This window comes from Mercenaria mercenaria, chromosome 10 (assembly GCF_021730395.1).
Source record: "Mercenaria mercenaria strain notata chromosome 10, MADL_Memer_1, whole genome shotgun sequence".
NCBI lineage: Eukaryota > Metazoa > Mollusca > Bivalvia > Venerida > Veneridae > Mercenaria > Mercenaria mercenaria.
The window spans coordinates 15,728,989-15,742,933 of record NC_069370.1 but is presented as its reverse complement, the minus strand read 5'-3'; the positions used below and the strand labels follow the sequence as shown (position 1 = coordinate 15,742,933).

The 13,945-nt window shown below is 36.0% G+C and overlaps 1 protein-coding gene across 4 annotated transcripts in view; it reads left to right on the top strand.

Annotated features, from left to right (window-relative positions):
* The window catches only part of LOC123560069 (uncharacterized), a 29,886-nt gene extending 16,234 nt beyond the window's left edge, over positions 1 to 13,652 (top strand). For 2 of the 4 annotated variants that reach the window (XM_053552319.1, XM_053552320.1), the window contains 7 exons: positions 2,022 to 2,054; positions 2,568 to 2,686; positions 4,600 to 5,095; positions 6,392 to 6,538; positions 9,053 to 9,382; positions 11,170 to 12,234; positions 12,512 to 13,649. In XM_053552319.1, the coding sequence (XP_053408294.1) occupies positions 2,022 to 2,054; positions 2,568 to 2,686; positions 4,600 to 5,095; positions 6,392 to 6,538; positions 9,053 to 9,382; positions 11,170 to 12,234; positions 12,512 to 13,326 (3,005 nt within the window). In that variant the 3' untranslated portion in view covers positions 13,327 to 13,649. Of the gene's footprint in view, positions 1 to 2,021; positions 2,055 to 2,567; positions 2,687 to 4,599; positions 5,096 to 6,391; positions 6,539 to 9,052; positions 9,383 to 11,169; positions 12,235 to 12,511 lie in introns of all 4 variants that reach the window. The other 2 variants (XM_053552322.1, XM_053552321.1) reach the window with 2 other exon arrangements.
* Positions 13,653 to 13,945: the final 293 nt, after the last annotated feature.

Sequence of the window (13,945 nt, the reverse complement as noted above, 5' to 3'; positions counted from 1 at the left end):
GAACCTAGGGGGTTAATTTTTTAACAATCTAAGTTAAGGTCCACTAGATGATGCTTCATAACAAATATCAAATTCTTAAGATCTGTGGGTTTGGACAAGAAAATTTCCCTATTTAAGTCTATGTATCCTTGAGTGTATCAGTGCTATACATCGGGCACGTTAAAGAACCAGGTTGTCTATTCGCGACGAGCTAGGCTAAGTTAGCCGGACAAGCTTGTATCTAATTTCTGATCTCTCTGTGGGGTCTTTGTCTCACTCTGTCGCTCTGTGTGGGTACTAGTAGAGGGTGAATTATGCCCCCTGTGTGGCTGCATTTGAACTATGTAAAGCGCCTTTGAGCGTGAAATTGATCATGGAAAGGGTGCTATATAAATCTGGTATAACAATAACAATAATAATAATAATAAACCATGTGACCCCAGAGCGGGGTCATATTTGACGTTATTGAGCCGTTAATAGCAGTTTATATATTTGATATGCCTGCATCATGTCTTCCATTTTTAAACAAAATGTTATTAAATATGTGTCTTCCGTCATTTCGTACTTTGATTTAGATTTGTTAATATTTCTGGTCCTACGCAATCACACACCCTATAAACGACTGTATTTCCCCCTTCTTCCTGATGCGATTGATCAAAACAAACAACTTACAGACCGAAGGTAAGAAGTCGTCTTAAAATTAACTATTTTCCTTTACACTTTGTGTGTATTTAACTTTAACGATAATTCGAACATAAATATATGTATATGGTGATAATATAATAATAGATGAAAAAACCAAGTTATGTTAACAATATGCTGACAAAATTTTGACTGATCACACTCAGCATGAAAATTCACTCGACCAAGTCACGAAACTGATGAATAACACATCAAATTGATTTGTAATCCAGTTATCCATGCTCTCTCTGAAATAAGCGTGCATACTACATAAAAATATGTAAATAGGAGGTTGTATAGCTGTTGCGCTTTTGAAAAAATACTTTTTATCTAGACGGTAAAAAACATTCACTGTATGCCGACTTGCCAAAAATTGATATTTGATCTGAACACGTATTTGCGAGTGACACTGTTTTACATTTTGTGACTGTCCTTTAAAGGAGTAAATAAAACACCAAATTGTCTCTATTGATCAGTCTTCATAAATTTCATGTCATTTAATATCGAATCCTTCCTGCTATGCATGTACTATTCCATAGGAGGGCGTCTGTGACTCGTTATCCTAGCTATTTAATTAATAAATTGAATGCTTCAGAATCATTTACACGTATAAAGAAATAAGTCAGTTGCTAAAAGGCATACAGTCTCTTTTAAGAAAGTCGCAAACATTTGTACAGTACAACAAGCAAACATGCATACAGTCAGGATATCACACCCAATCTTCTATCTTTGACGGTTATGAACAAACTGGAGATTTTAGCAATGATTTTATCTTATTTTACCAAACTAGTATTGTTTCTTTATGCATGAAACAATGGGATTTATATATGTAGATCATTCTTTAAGCAAGCAAATATGTACTTTTGACGCCGACAATGTACAAGTTTTAAACAAAATCAGTGATCAATCGAGTGTTTTAGCTATAATTTTACCTGTTATAAGAATAAAATTATACATGTACAATGTATAAGGAAAGAAATCATGTTCAGCTTCAAATAAATTATAAATATACATACCAACAAAGGATATCCGTCACTTTAAAATGGTGTTTTTCAGCTTTTAGCGGTCAGTTTATTGTTTTGATCGGTCGCATCAGGAAGAGGGGGAATACTGTCGTTTATAGGGTGTAAATCATCTTTTAAAGTCAGAGCTAGAGGCGTGAAAGTAATCATGAACAAACAAAATCAAACCATCTGATATAACTTGGATTAGCCACGCTCTTTGATTCAAAAGGGTCTTCTTATAAATTTAATTTCATAACATGCTTGTTTTTAAATTAAATGCATTAGTTTTGTGTTTTTGATTTTTTTTTTTTTTCAATTTCTAGCTTCTAACAAAGTTCTATTAATAAATACTTTTAGGCTCACCAAAAAGAGGCCAAGGCGACGGGCAAGGTATTTATCTTAATTCTCTGCAAGGCTCATGCCTTATTTCACTTGTTTTTATTTTTAAGCGATCATTTTATAATGTTATGTGAGATTCTCGGCTAGATAACCAGTTTCTAAAATGGCGTTAACAACGACATGTAAATTTGGACTCCTGTCCAGTTTACGCAAGTAAAACTAATTATTTTGCACATGACAATCACTGTTTTGTTTTGTTAGGTTAAACGTCGCACTGACACAGTAGGTATATAGTTCATATGGCGACTTTTCAGCAATGATGGTGGAGGAAGACCCCCAGGTGTCCCTCCATGTGTTATTTCATCACGAGCGCGCACCTGTATAGAAAACCGACCTTCAGTAAGCCAGCTGGATGGCTTCCTCACTTGCAGAATTAAAAACCCCGGGTGAAATTTGAACCAACATCGGTGAGGGACAAGTGGTTAGAAGTCAGTGACCTTAACCATTAAGCCACGGAGGCCACTATGACAATCACTACATGTATTTTTCTGTTCAAAATATTAGAGCAGAATCAACCGAAGACTGAAGAGGAGAGAATACCAAATAATCGAGAGGTGAACGACTCTCTTCAACGTGGTCCCCCAGCAACTGGCGTAAATATTAAGCAACAGGATTATTTACTGGTATGTCGTGTCCAAAGCAATATGCATTATGATCAAACTGTCAAACTGTCAAATGTGTACATAAATTTAATTTATAATCAAAATGGATTTGTTCCATTTTGTTAACTTATTAGCTTTGACCCTAACATTTTAATTGTCAACAATAAGAAATATTTTGTGTGTGTTATGTATTGGTCTGAAATTGTTTGTTGTTCAGTGACATTGTTTGTTCTATTGTACGCTTGGTTAGGTAGAAATTATTGCATGTAGCATGTGGAGAAACGATTGGTAACTATGTAGCCAGGAATGTCCAAGCGTATTTAACCAGCTTTAACCAGCTGTATTGAATTATCATTTTTGTTTCCGTTTAAGGTAATAAATAACTGTCCATCATTGTATGCAAAAGCAGCGCAGCTAACTTCATAACATTTTGTTTTTTTAATTAGTTTTATTTTTAAGTGTAAGTGACTTTTCTGTATCATAAAAATTTCAATAGTTATTCAACTTGCAAAAGCAATATGCGTATGTCCATTCAACAGGTTAAGAGGTTGAGCACTGGAGTGAGAATTACGTCCCTCCCCCAAAAAAGTATTAATGACGTATGTTTTATATTTGTATCACTCAATTTGTTTGTTTATTTGATTGTTATGGCTTTCACGCCGTTTTTCAACAGTATTTTGGTGTGTGCGTGTGCGTGTGTGTGTTTAACGTTTTTTTTCAACAAATTTTTAGTCATATAATCAACGGTGTCTACTTGTTGCAGTGAACACAATATCCAACTTTGATTTATAGTTATGCCTCACTGGAATATCACGCCGTAGACACGTGGCATGATACCCCACCCAGTCACATTATACTGACACCGGGCTGACCAGTCCTAGTACTACAAACCCACGGCCTCAAACGGCGAGCAGTTAACCTAACTGGTCTTCCTGGATTCTGTACCAGTACAAACCTGTTTTCTACAAGTTATTGCTAACTTCCCCATATAAATCAGAGGTGGAGGACAAATGATGTCAGACACAATGCCTTTCATCAAATCGCCACGGAGAACATACGCCTGCCCTTGATACGAACTGGCGACCCGAGATCTGTAGATCTGCGCTCTTCCAGCTGAGCTAAGCGGGCGGGCGGGTCTCGTAGCAATCGAGGATGCATTCTACCTATTCTCTAAATCGTAGCTATTAATAGTCCAATTCAAAATAACCTGACTAACAAAGGTTTCTTAAGTTAACAAAGGGCTATTCACTATTTTTTCTGAAATGGGACCATAATAGTCACTAATCTGGTTATTTATGTGGTCGACATGCAATGAATGTGATACAAATGCCGTTTTTATGAAACATTCGTTAGGAGACATTAAAAAAGCCATAACAACTTCAATGCTTTAACAAGTGTTGGAGTGTGAATAACTATTTAAGTCTATTCACCACGTTCTAAAGAAGATAATGTAAGACAATAAATTTTATACTTAAGAATTTGTGCTTGTTTGAATTATGAACATTAAATAGAAAGCTTGACAATTTGGTAGAAACTGTTCAAATTAGAATGTAGATACGCTGATGGGTAAATGTTTGCATGTTACTATATTGCCCAGAGGTTTCTAGTTTCTTGTTTTTTGGTTGAATATTTGTTAACCGAATTCTTTGTCCGTAGAAGTGAAACTGGTTCAGATCTTCTCTAAATGAGTTGATGAATGTCTATGGGTGGTTTTAATGTGTCTTTACGTCCATTCATTATCGTCCGTTACTTGCTGTTTACCCTACAGCAAACACGCAAATCAAATTATGTATCTGCGTTTCCAAATTTTATGGAAATAAACACATTTGTTGATTTTTAAAATTCACATTACTGTGCCTGTCAAATATTCGACGAGAACACATAATTCCCTCCTTATAACACTTGTTGATGTGTGTTTTTTTTTTTAATTTTAGAAACTTATGATGTTAATAGCAATCAGTGCAATACAAAATGAAGACTGGTTACAACGGTTGCAGCAAGAAAACCGAAACCATCAACAGCGGGTACGAAAAGAAAATCGAGAGCAGCTGCGACGGCTAACACAAGAGAACCGAAACCATCGACAGCGGGTTCAAGAAGAAAATCAAGAGCAGCTGAAACGGCTAAAACAAGAGAACCGAAACCATCGACAACGGGTTCAAAAAGAAAATCAAGAGCAGCTGCAACAGCTAACACAAGAGAGCCGAAACCATCAACAGCGGGTTCAAGAAGAAAATCAAGAGCAGCTGCAACGGCTAAAACAAGAAAACCGAAACCATCTACAGCGGGTTCAAGAAGAAAATCAAGAGCAGCTGCAACGGGTAAAACAGGAGAACCGAAATCACCATCTGCAGATGCAAAGCAAAAAAACAAAACCAGCTAAACCAAATGCACCAGGATTCTTTTGTAATGGCGCCACATCGGAAACAGGTATTTTAAAGAAGAACCATGAAAACATTAGTTAAACTAGACAAAAATAAAACAATAACGTCAGTAACAATCAAATAGTTTTGTTATATTAAGTGTTCATGGGGACGCGCTAGATTTATCAAATTAGTTCTTTGTGTCCAAATTGAGCGCATTTGAGTCGTTTAGGCAATAACTGTCTAGTAACAAACCTTTTTGTTTTTAAAAGCCTTTCAGAAGGCATATATAAATAAATTTAAAATAGAACATTCAGTTTCACGAAAGGTGCTTACTGTTTAGGCAAAAATCCTTGTCAAAACGGAAGTTGTATCTTTTATTATCGCATAGTGCAGCAATTTTCCTTTGATCTTTGCAGCATGTTATACATAGTAACACACATTATTACTACAAAACTGTGCTGATATCTTACAAAACTGTTGCGATATATATCAACACGGAAATCTCTATGGAGTTTCATAAGAAAAAAAGTGTTCCGATATATATCAGCACAGTAAAACTGTTCCGATATATATCGGAACACTTTTTCTCTATTGAGGTCCTATCAAGGGAGTATAATTTTTTCCTTTCAAAGAAAAGATGATTTTAGCTCCAATTTACAGTTCACAGAGAAAGAATTGTCACAAACACCTACATTTATAAAGTAAAAGAATAAATAAACTAGAATATTTCAAAAACTTGATAGTTATTGCCAAATTCAGAAATACATGAAATTCTGAGATTTCTCAAATGTTTCTTTTTCTTTGATTTTTTTTACAAACAAAACAACAAGTTTTACAATATGTCTGGCCAATGAAATGCAAAGATTTAAAACCAATGCAGAAATGTGTTGGGTACTTTTATCTGGGGAACACATTTTCTAAAACAGAAGTTTTAGTGTTTCAGTCGGCGAGGCGCATAAAGGGAATCAAAATAGTAAAAATAATAATAAACAAATTTAAATGAAAATGATATATAAATTTTAATGATAAACTATGCGATAAAACAGTTATAATATGTAGTGCTCGTGTGTTACCAGGATATATCAGAGCTATGGGTACATCTCGTTATTTTTCTCTTCACATATCTGTCTCGGCCTACCGGCCTCGACGATATGTGCAGAGAAAAATACCCTCGATGTACCCCTAGCTCTGATATATCCTGGTAACACACTTTCACACATACTATAACTATTACTCATACATTGATTTTCGCACTTTATTATTAAAAAGCTTACAAATATGAAAAAGTAACTTCCAATAGAAATTTGCAAAGAAAAGTTTGGCATATATTGGCACGTTCTTATAATTATGTTATTTGTAGGTGATATTTGTTGCATGTGCAGAAAGTGCAAATGCCATTGTCATATACATGACAAAAGTACACACGGGAACGTAAAAGACGAGCATAAATTAGCTGGTACGATGAGACGCGACACTGGACATCATCGCACGGTACCCAGAGATAAAGGTAATCCTTTATTTGAATTCTTCTTCTTCTCTGATCACCAGATATCTTTCATTGATTTTTCAAATGCAAACATAATTTAAGCATATACAGACCAATTTTTCTTTCTTTAATATTTTAGTAAATATAAAACGTAAAGTAAAAGTAAAATTTTAATTCATTTAACGTTTCAAGCGTTTTTGTATAAACACAACATTAATTTGTATAATGACCAGTGATGCATTCCATTCACTTCCTTGCATTTACACTTGAGAATTTTTTTCACAATCAAGAATATAGGGAGTGCTGCAAGACAGTTAAAGCTTCAGTTAAATGAGTCTTCATACTTTTAAATCTTGCCGAATATTTTTCGACGAAGAAACTAACAGAAGATGAAATTCATTGTAGAAACGTTGTAGTATGAATGAAACTCGGAACGCCGACTCTCGACACTTTGGCAATTTCTTCGTTACTTACAATTCATTTGTGAAATACTTGTTTGATATGTGGTCAAATATAAAACCAAATTTCTTCTTTGTTCTGGATATGACATGATAATTTAATCATTTTATTCTGGTTATTCGGGTTGTCATTATTTGGCATCTGAAACGAATTAAAGACTTGTTAAGTTGCAAAATGTAAGAAGGATCTTCTCTCGCAGTTATGGTAGTGAACCCGTTATGACAATCGGCAATTTTCGTTCGTTTACGTACCCTCCGAGTGCGTTTCGGTATTCTCCAGTTATTTTGAGAAAGATTTTCTGCGATGGCCGAAAGATGCCGAAATCACATACGGAGTATATGTAATCGCACGGATTTTGCAAATTGTCATAACTTGTCTACTACCTTAATGGATTCAAAGCGCATGTCTCCCGCAATGCATAGTCATACAGGCAGTAAGTCAGTAGGGGACAGGAGCAAAAGTTAAAGCGACACTGATTGTTGGCTGCTATACTTGGCATGTCCAATCATTCCACAATGTTCAGCATTCTGAGCTTGGTGGTTTTCAAGTTATGAAATGGAAACTGTTCATGTTCAGGCCCCTGTGACCTTGACCTATGATCGAGTGACCCCAAAATCATTTGCATGTCCAATCATCCTATTTAGTTTCAACATTCTGAGTCAAGTGGTTCGCAAGGTATTGACTGAAAAAAGTTTTCTATGTTTAGTCCTCTGTGACCTTGAATTTTGATGGTGTGACCCCAAAACAATAAGGTTCATTTACCCTGTAACTCCTATCACTCTATGAAATTTGAAGGTTCTACGTCAAATGGTTCTCAGGTTATCGACTGGAAATAGGATTTGTATGATCTGTTCGTTGCGACCTTGACCTTTTAAAGAGTAACCCCAAAAGCGATAGAGGTAATCACCTCTGTAAGTCTTATCACCCTATTAAGTTTCAATATTCTGCGTCAAGTGGTTCTCAAGATACTGACCAGAAATGGATTTCCATGTTCTGTTTGCTGCAGCCTTGACCTTGAGTACAGTAACCCCAAAACCGAAAGAGGTCATTTACTTTGCATGTCCAATCATCCTATGAAGTTTCAACATTCTGGGTCAAGTGGTTCTCAAGTTACTGACCGGAAATGTTTTCCATCATAATGTCCCTGTGACCTTGATCTTTAATTGAGTGATCCTAAAATCAATAGGGCCATCTACTCTGCATGTCCAATCATTCTATGATGTTTCAACATTCTGGATAAAGTTGTTTTCAAGTTATTGATCGGAAATGGTTTTAAATGTTCAGGCCCCTGTGATCCTGACCTATATCAGAGCGACCCCAAACCAAGAGGGGTCATGTACTCTGCATGAGCAATCATCCTATGAAGTTTCACTTTTCTGGGTCAAGTGGTTCTCAAGGTATTGATCGGAAATTGTTTTCCATGTTCAGGCCCCTGTGACCTTGACCTTTAATGGAGTGACCAAAAACACAATAGAAGTCATTTACTCTGCATGTCCAATCATCCTATGAAGTTTCAACATTATCGGTCAAGTGGTTCTCAAGTTATTGATCGGAAATGGTTTTCCATGTTCAGGCCCCTGTGACCTTGACCTTTATCAAAGTGATCCCAAAATCAATAGGGGTCATCTACTCTGCATGTCCATTCAGCTTATAAAGTTTCAATGTTCTGGGTCAAGTGGTTCTCAAGTTATTCATCGGAAATGGTTTTGCATGTTCAGGCCCCTGTGACCTTGAGCTATGACGGAGTAACCCAAAAAACAATAGGGGTCGTCTACTCCATAAGCCCTACCACCATATGAAGTTTGAAGGTTCTAAGTCAAATGGTTCTCCTGTTATTGATCGAAATTGAAGTGGGACGTACGGAAGGAAGGACGGAAAGGGCTATAAAAATATGTCTCCCCCAGATGGGTGGGGGCTGGGGGAGACATCATAAAACCTTGACTGTGTCCCCGGTACGTTTATTGTCTGTTGTTGACAGTCTACACTTGATAGTTTAGCCTGTTCCAGATTTATACAGGGATGACATTCAAAAATTGACAAAAAGGTTTAAATTAAAATTGTTATATCATATTTAAGACAACGATACACATGTAAGTATTGAGGAATCAAGGCATGCCGGGCGGAATGGAATAACTGGTAAAATTGTTTCGAGCTTCTCTGCCACAAACGGTGTTTCAGACTCTGATGTTCCGAAGGGAGAGTCTAATGGTAGCACAAAGAAGACAGATCAGTATCCTAATGACGGGATGTCTGTGGCCTGCGGTGGTAACCCTGGAGATCCAAGCGATAGCGATGGATCAGACAGTGAAGACGATTCTAAGAAGGATCATGCAAAAGATGACAGAGATGAAAATGACCAAAACAGAAATAGAAACAAGGAAAAAAATATCTCTGACTGGAGGATAGGTATGTTGTTGAAAAAGTACCTATTGTTTTAACAATTAAAGCAGATATAAGATTTCAACTTTAAAACATTTTAAATGTGATAGTGGCACGCAATGACAGACCACAGTTGGGTCGTGAAACTGTTTTTGCAGTACATTGTCATTTACCATTTCATCACTAGAGTTTCTTTTTCAGAAAAAAGAAACTACATAGTGAAGAGATACTATTATGATTTGTTATCGCATTATATGAATATTAATATTGATTGAGTTTGTATAGCGAAATGAAGCGTACACGAAAATATGATATAAACGTATCACAAATATCTGATTTATACAGAACACACCAGCTAACCTGTCGTTGATATAGACACTTTGGTCAACATGTCAAAATTTCAAGAATATCGAATCTCACAATGATATAATACAATCTGTTTTACCACCACTACCCAGTGTTAAAAAGTCACTAAAATACACTTAATATGTGTTTTAGAAAAAAAATTGGTATCATTTATCAATATACTACAGAATCATGTTTCCGACATCGACTTTTCGACCAGGTTAAGCTTCTTATTTCAACTTGTCGTGCTATAAATGTACCGCGAAAGGTAGAGAATTGTGGTGCAAATGTCAACTTGTCGACCTGTCAAGCGCAGAATGTCGAAATTTAAAAGTCTCAACTTCAACTTTTCGCGCAGAGAAGTCTCGCGAAAAGTTTATGTTTTTGACGAGGATAATTGTCGTACAAACATCAACTTGTAGACACATAATCTGGCGCGAGAAGTTGAATAAGCGGTCTTCAGCTTTTCGACCAAGACGTTGGTCGATATTATCACTTAGATTTTGCTTGTCGTTCCAGGACGATTTTTATCGGGGCTCGAAGTCTTTAAACCGGTAATCGGTGTTTTGGTAAAATTGTATATCATCAGCGTTTTTCACTACACTTATATTTTTTTAAGATTTTTAATTTTCGTACATGCATCGTCTCCTGTGCCCGCCATTTTTTTTCGGGGAGTTGATAAGATACACACACCGGATAAATGGTGCTACCGAAATTTTATCCTACCGCGACAACTTGAAATTAAGAATTCTAGTATCGCTTTGTCGCGGAGAGAAGAACTGACGCAAAAAGTAGAAGTTAAGACTTACATTTCTGCTTTTCGTCCTACAAATTCAGTCGACAAGTTGACGTTTGCACGACAATTGTCGCGTTACAAACTTCGACTTTTTAACTTTTCGAGGAAATGTCTTAGCTCGAAAAGTTAAAACTAGCTCTCCTAATTTCTACTTTTGTGGTAATTTTTTGGCCGAGAAGTTGAAATTTGTGAGACATTTGTCGTGTTAAAAACTTCAAGATTTCGACATTTCGCGGAATATTTTTAGCGCGGCAAGTTGAAATTAAATGCTTAATTTCAAGTTGTCGCGTATCCATCTTGTCGAAAAGTCGATGGCGGAAACAGGATTCCGTAGTATGCTGATGTTTAAATTTTGATTTATTTTGCTAAAACATGGTTTAATATAACAAAAATGTTAAACGCTCTTGTTTTTGAAAAGGCATGACAACACCGTTATTAAAATAATCATTATAGTAAATATTTGTGACCTTTCAAAATTTGGTTGAAATCGTAAAATAAGTAAATTTGTATGATAGTTTAGTTTGATTGGTATTTAAATTTTTTGTACATGTTATCAACAACCTCTTGCTCGGAACGTACGCTAATTTCAAAACTAGTACATGTACTGCAAACATATTTTAAGATATTGGCAATATATATATATATATATATATATTGTTCTACTATATTTCAGATACAGAAGTTTGGAAAATATGCATAGATATGAAAGATGTACAAGAGGCCAATCGTTTACTGAATGAAAGAATTCTACCTGACCAGACATTACTAGATCGTGGTTCAGAAGTATTTGGTATGTCTTCGAAAATTGTGCAGAACATATGCACTGCTATTTGCTGTTACATGAAAGAAAGCTTTCTTCATGTTATCCACGTCTGTCCTGCTCTTGACTATAGACACGAGTTTAGCAACACACAAATCACATTTGTTATCTACAGAACACGTCCACATGAGAATGAAACAACTGAATATCGTTATTATCGGTATTACATAAGGCATGTTAATGAAATATCAACAACTTGTTCTGAAGAAAATACACATATTAGAGAACTTGAACAAGACTTTCCCAAAGACTATTCCAAAACAGAGGAAATTGTAGAATGCTTAAACAAAAATTCAAAATCCCTTATGGAACAGCACACAAATCTGACTAGAGTTTCTATCAGCTGGTTTAAATCCAAAGGATTTAGAACAAAACATCAGGATATAACACAGAACACTTGCATCGCTTTGTATGTGCAGGTAAAAGGGTTTGTTCCCTTAAATGAGACCGCTTTACCGGAAGTAATAGATGGAATTGATGTCGATGTACGCGAATGCGTTGTCTTGCCGTACACATTTCCTAACGAACACCATGAGCATATTAAAATGGGTTGCGCTATACATGGCGGATTGAGGAACGCAGAAGGGCAAGTTCTTGGGGGAACGCTTGGCGGGTTCTTTGAAGTAGATAGGGAAATGTATTGCTTAACAAGTGCTCATCCTTTTATGTCTCCAGCAGACATGGGTAAACTGAAACAGTTTGGGAAATTCTGTAACCTAGGCCTAGGAAACGATATTGAAACGTTTGAAGCTCACCAACCAGTTGTAGAAGGATCAAGATCGTTTGGTACAGGGGTGCGTGCTGTTTATAAAGAAGGTGGCAATGGCGAAACTGGAGTAGAGGCAGTGGTAGTTAAAGTACAGGACAGATTTCCCGTTTCTGGAGACTTTCCAGCATGTCCATATCATAGAAATCCAGGTACAAATTATAGTTCGAAATTATTCACTTAGATAAAGGTAATAATAAATGCATTCGTTGCAGTCATTCCAATACGACCTTGAGCAATTTGTGTAAGTAATGTTTTTTGCAACGTTTAAGCAATAATTCAAACATAGCATGCATATCTAGGTAACGGTAGTAATAGTGTAATAACATAAAGTGCTGGAATCGCAGAATGTTTTTGAATTCATTCCGAGCATTATTTTTTTTCTCCATCAATACTATATCTCTATATCTGAAATTAAAACGTTTTCAGGAATCGACCGTCCAAAATTTTCGACTGGAAAAATATGTAATCGAGAAGAAGTTAATAGATTAATAAGAAGTAAAACACTTACGGTTGTAAAATTTGGTTGCTCATCAGGTTGGACAAGAGGACGTTTTCGATTTTCTGCTGGAGCGGCAAGACTGAGCAATATGGTAGCATCGATTCATAGTTTTGGAATTTTATTGCATAATCAATTCGAGATAGAGAATATTGGAGAAACAGAATTCGCCGAATTCGGGGACTCTGGTGCATTAGTGTTTACGGATGAAAACAATGAGCTTTCAGTTATAGGTATTGTTGAAGGTGGAACACCAGGGCTTATATATGTGACACCAATTTGTGATGTGTTTTCAGCTCTGGAATTGCAAAATGTACAAAGCACGAAGGAATTCACATTGCATTACCAAGACATACAAAATATACCAATGGATGTTACACCAGACTCGTATTCATCACGGACTATAACAGATAGAAGTGATTCAGGAATATCGACGAACGACGAGGCTATTCTTAAGCATATTGAGGAGAAATTTCAGACATTTGATCAGGAAATAACACAAGAGGTCGCCAGGCAGGTACATAAAATTAAGGAAAATATGAACACAACAGTAAATCAAGAGTTAAGTCCTGTAAAATCTGAATTAAGCACTCTAAAGTCAGAAGTAACACTTCTTAAATCCGAAATTCAGAGCAAAATGCAGGAACAATTTACAGCGCAAACTAATTCCATAAAAAACATGTTATCCGAATTCTTTCGCTCAAATCCTGCGGCAAACGCTTCAGATACCAATAATTCTACATAAAAAATACACGTATCATTTTCACTGGCACGTTCAATACTTCTTAGTATTGAAATTCTTTTTTTGCTATACACAGAGATACTTTAAAATGTGTGTTTTTTAATTAAATTCATTTAAACAAAATAACGTAAAACGGATATATGATATTTCTAACGTTTCATTTTAAAACCGTCATGCAATATATAGGATTACCTAAAATGAAAATAAAATTTCCTTTTAGAAAGGAATAGCTTGGCTAGTAGAGGTAAATAGCAAGCTGATATCTTTCATTTAAAATACCCCTTTAAACACTAATGGAACCGGCCACCACGTTAGCGCAGAAATTGGCGCTAATTTTTTTTTCCTCTGAGATACCCATTTAGCAGATTATATTATATCAGGGGTGTGCTTACTACGACCACTGGCACCAGATCAGAAAGAAAATGCCTCCGTACGTGTTATACCTTACCCCTAGGTATTCTATAAGAACCATGGTCATGAACGGGAAAATATACTAACCCGTTTCAATCGTACATTTCTCAACTTAAACGCGCAATTCGGTGAATGGGTACCTAGTATATTGAACAAGCGATAATTTATCTTCCATCGTGTACCAGTCACATTGTCTCAATATTCCATATTG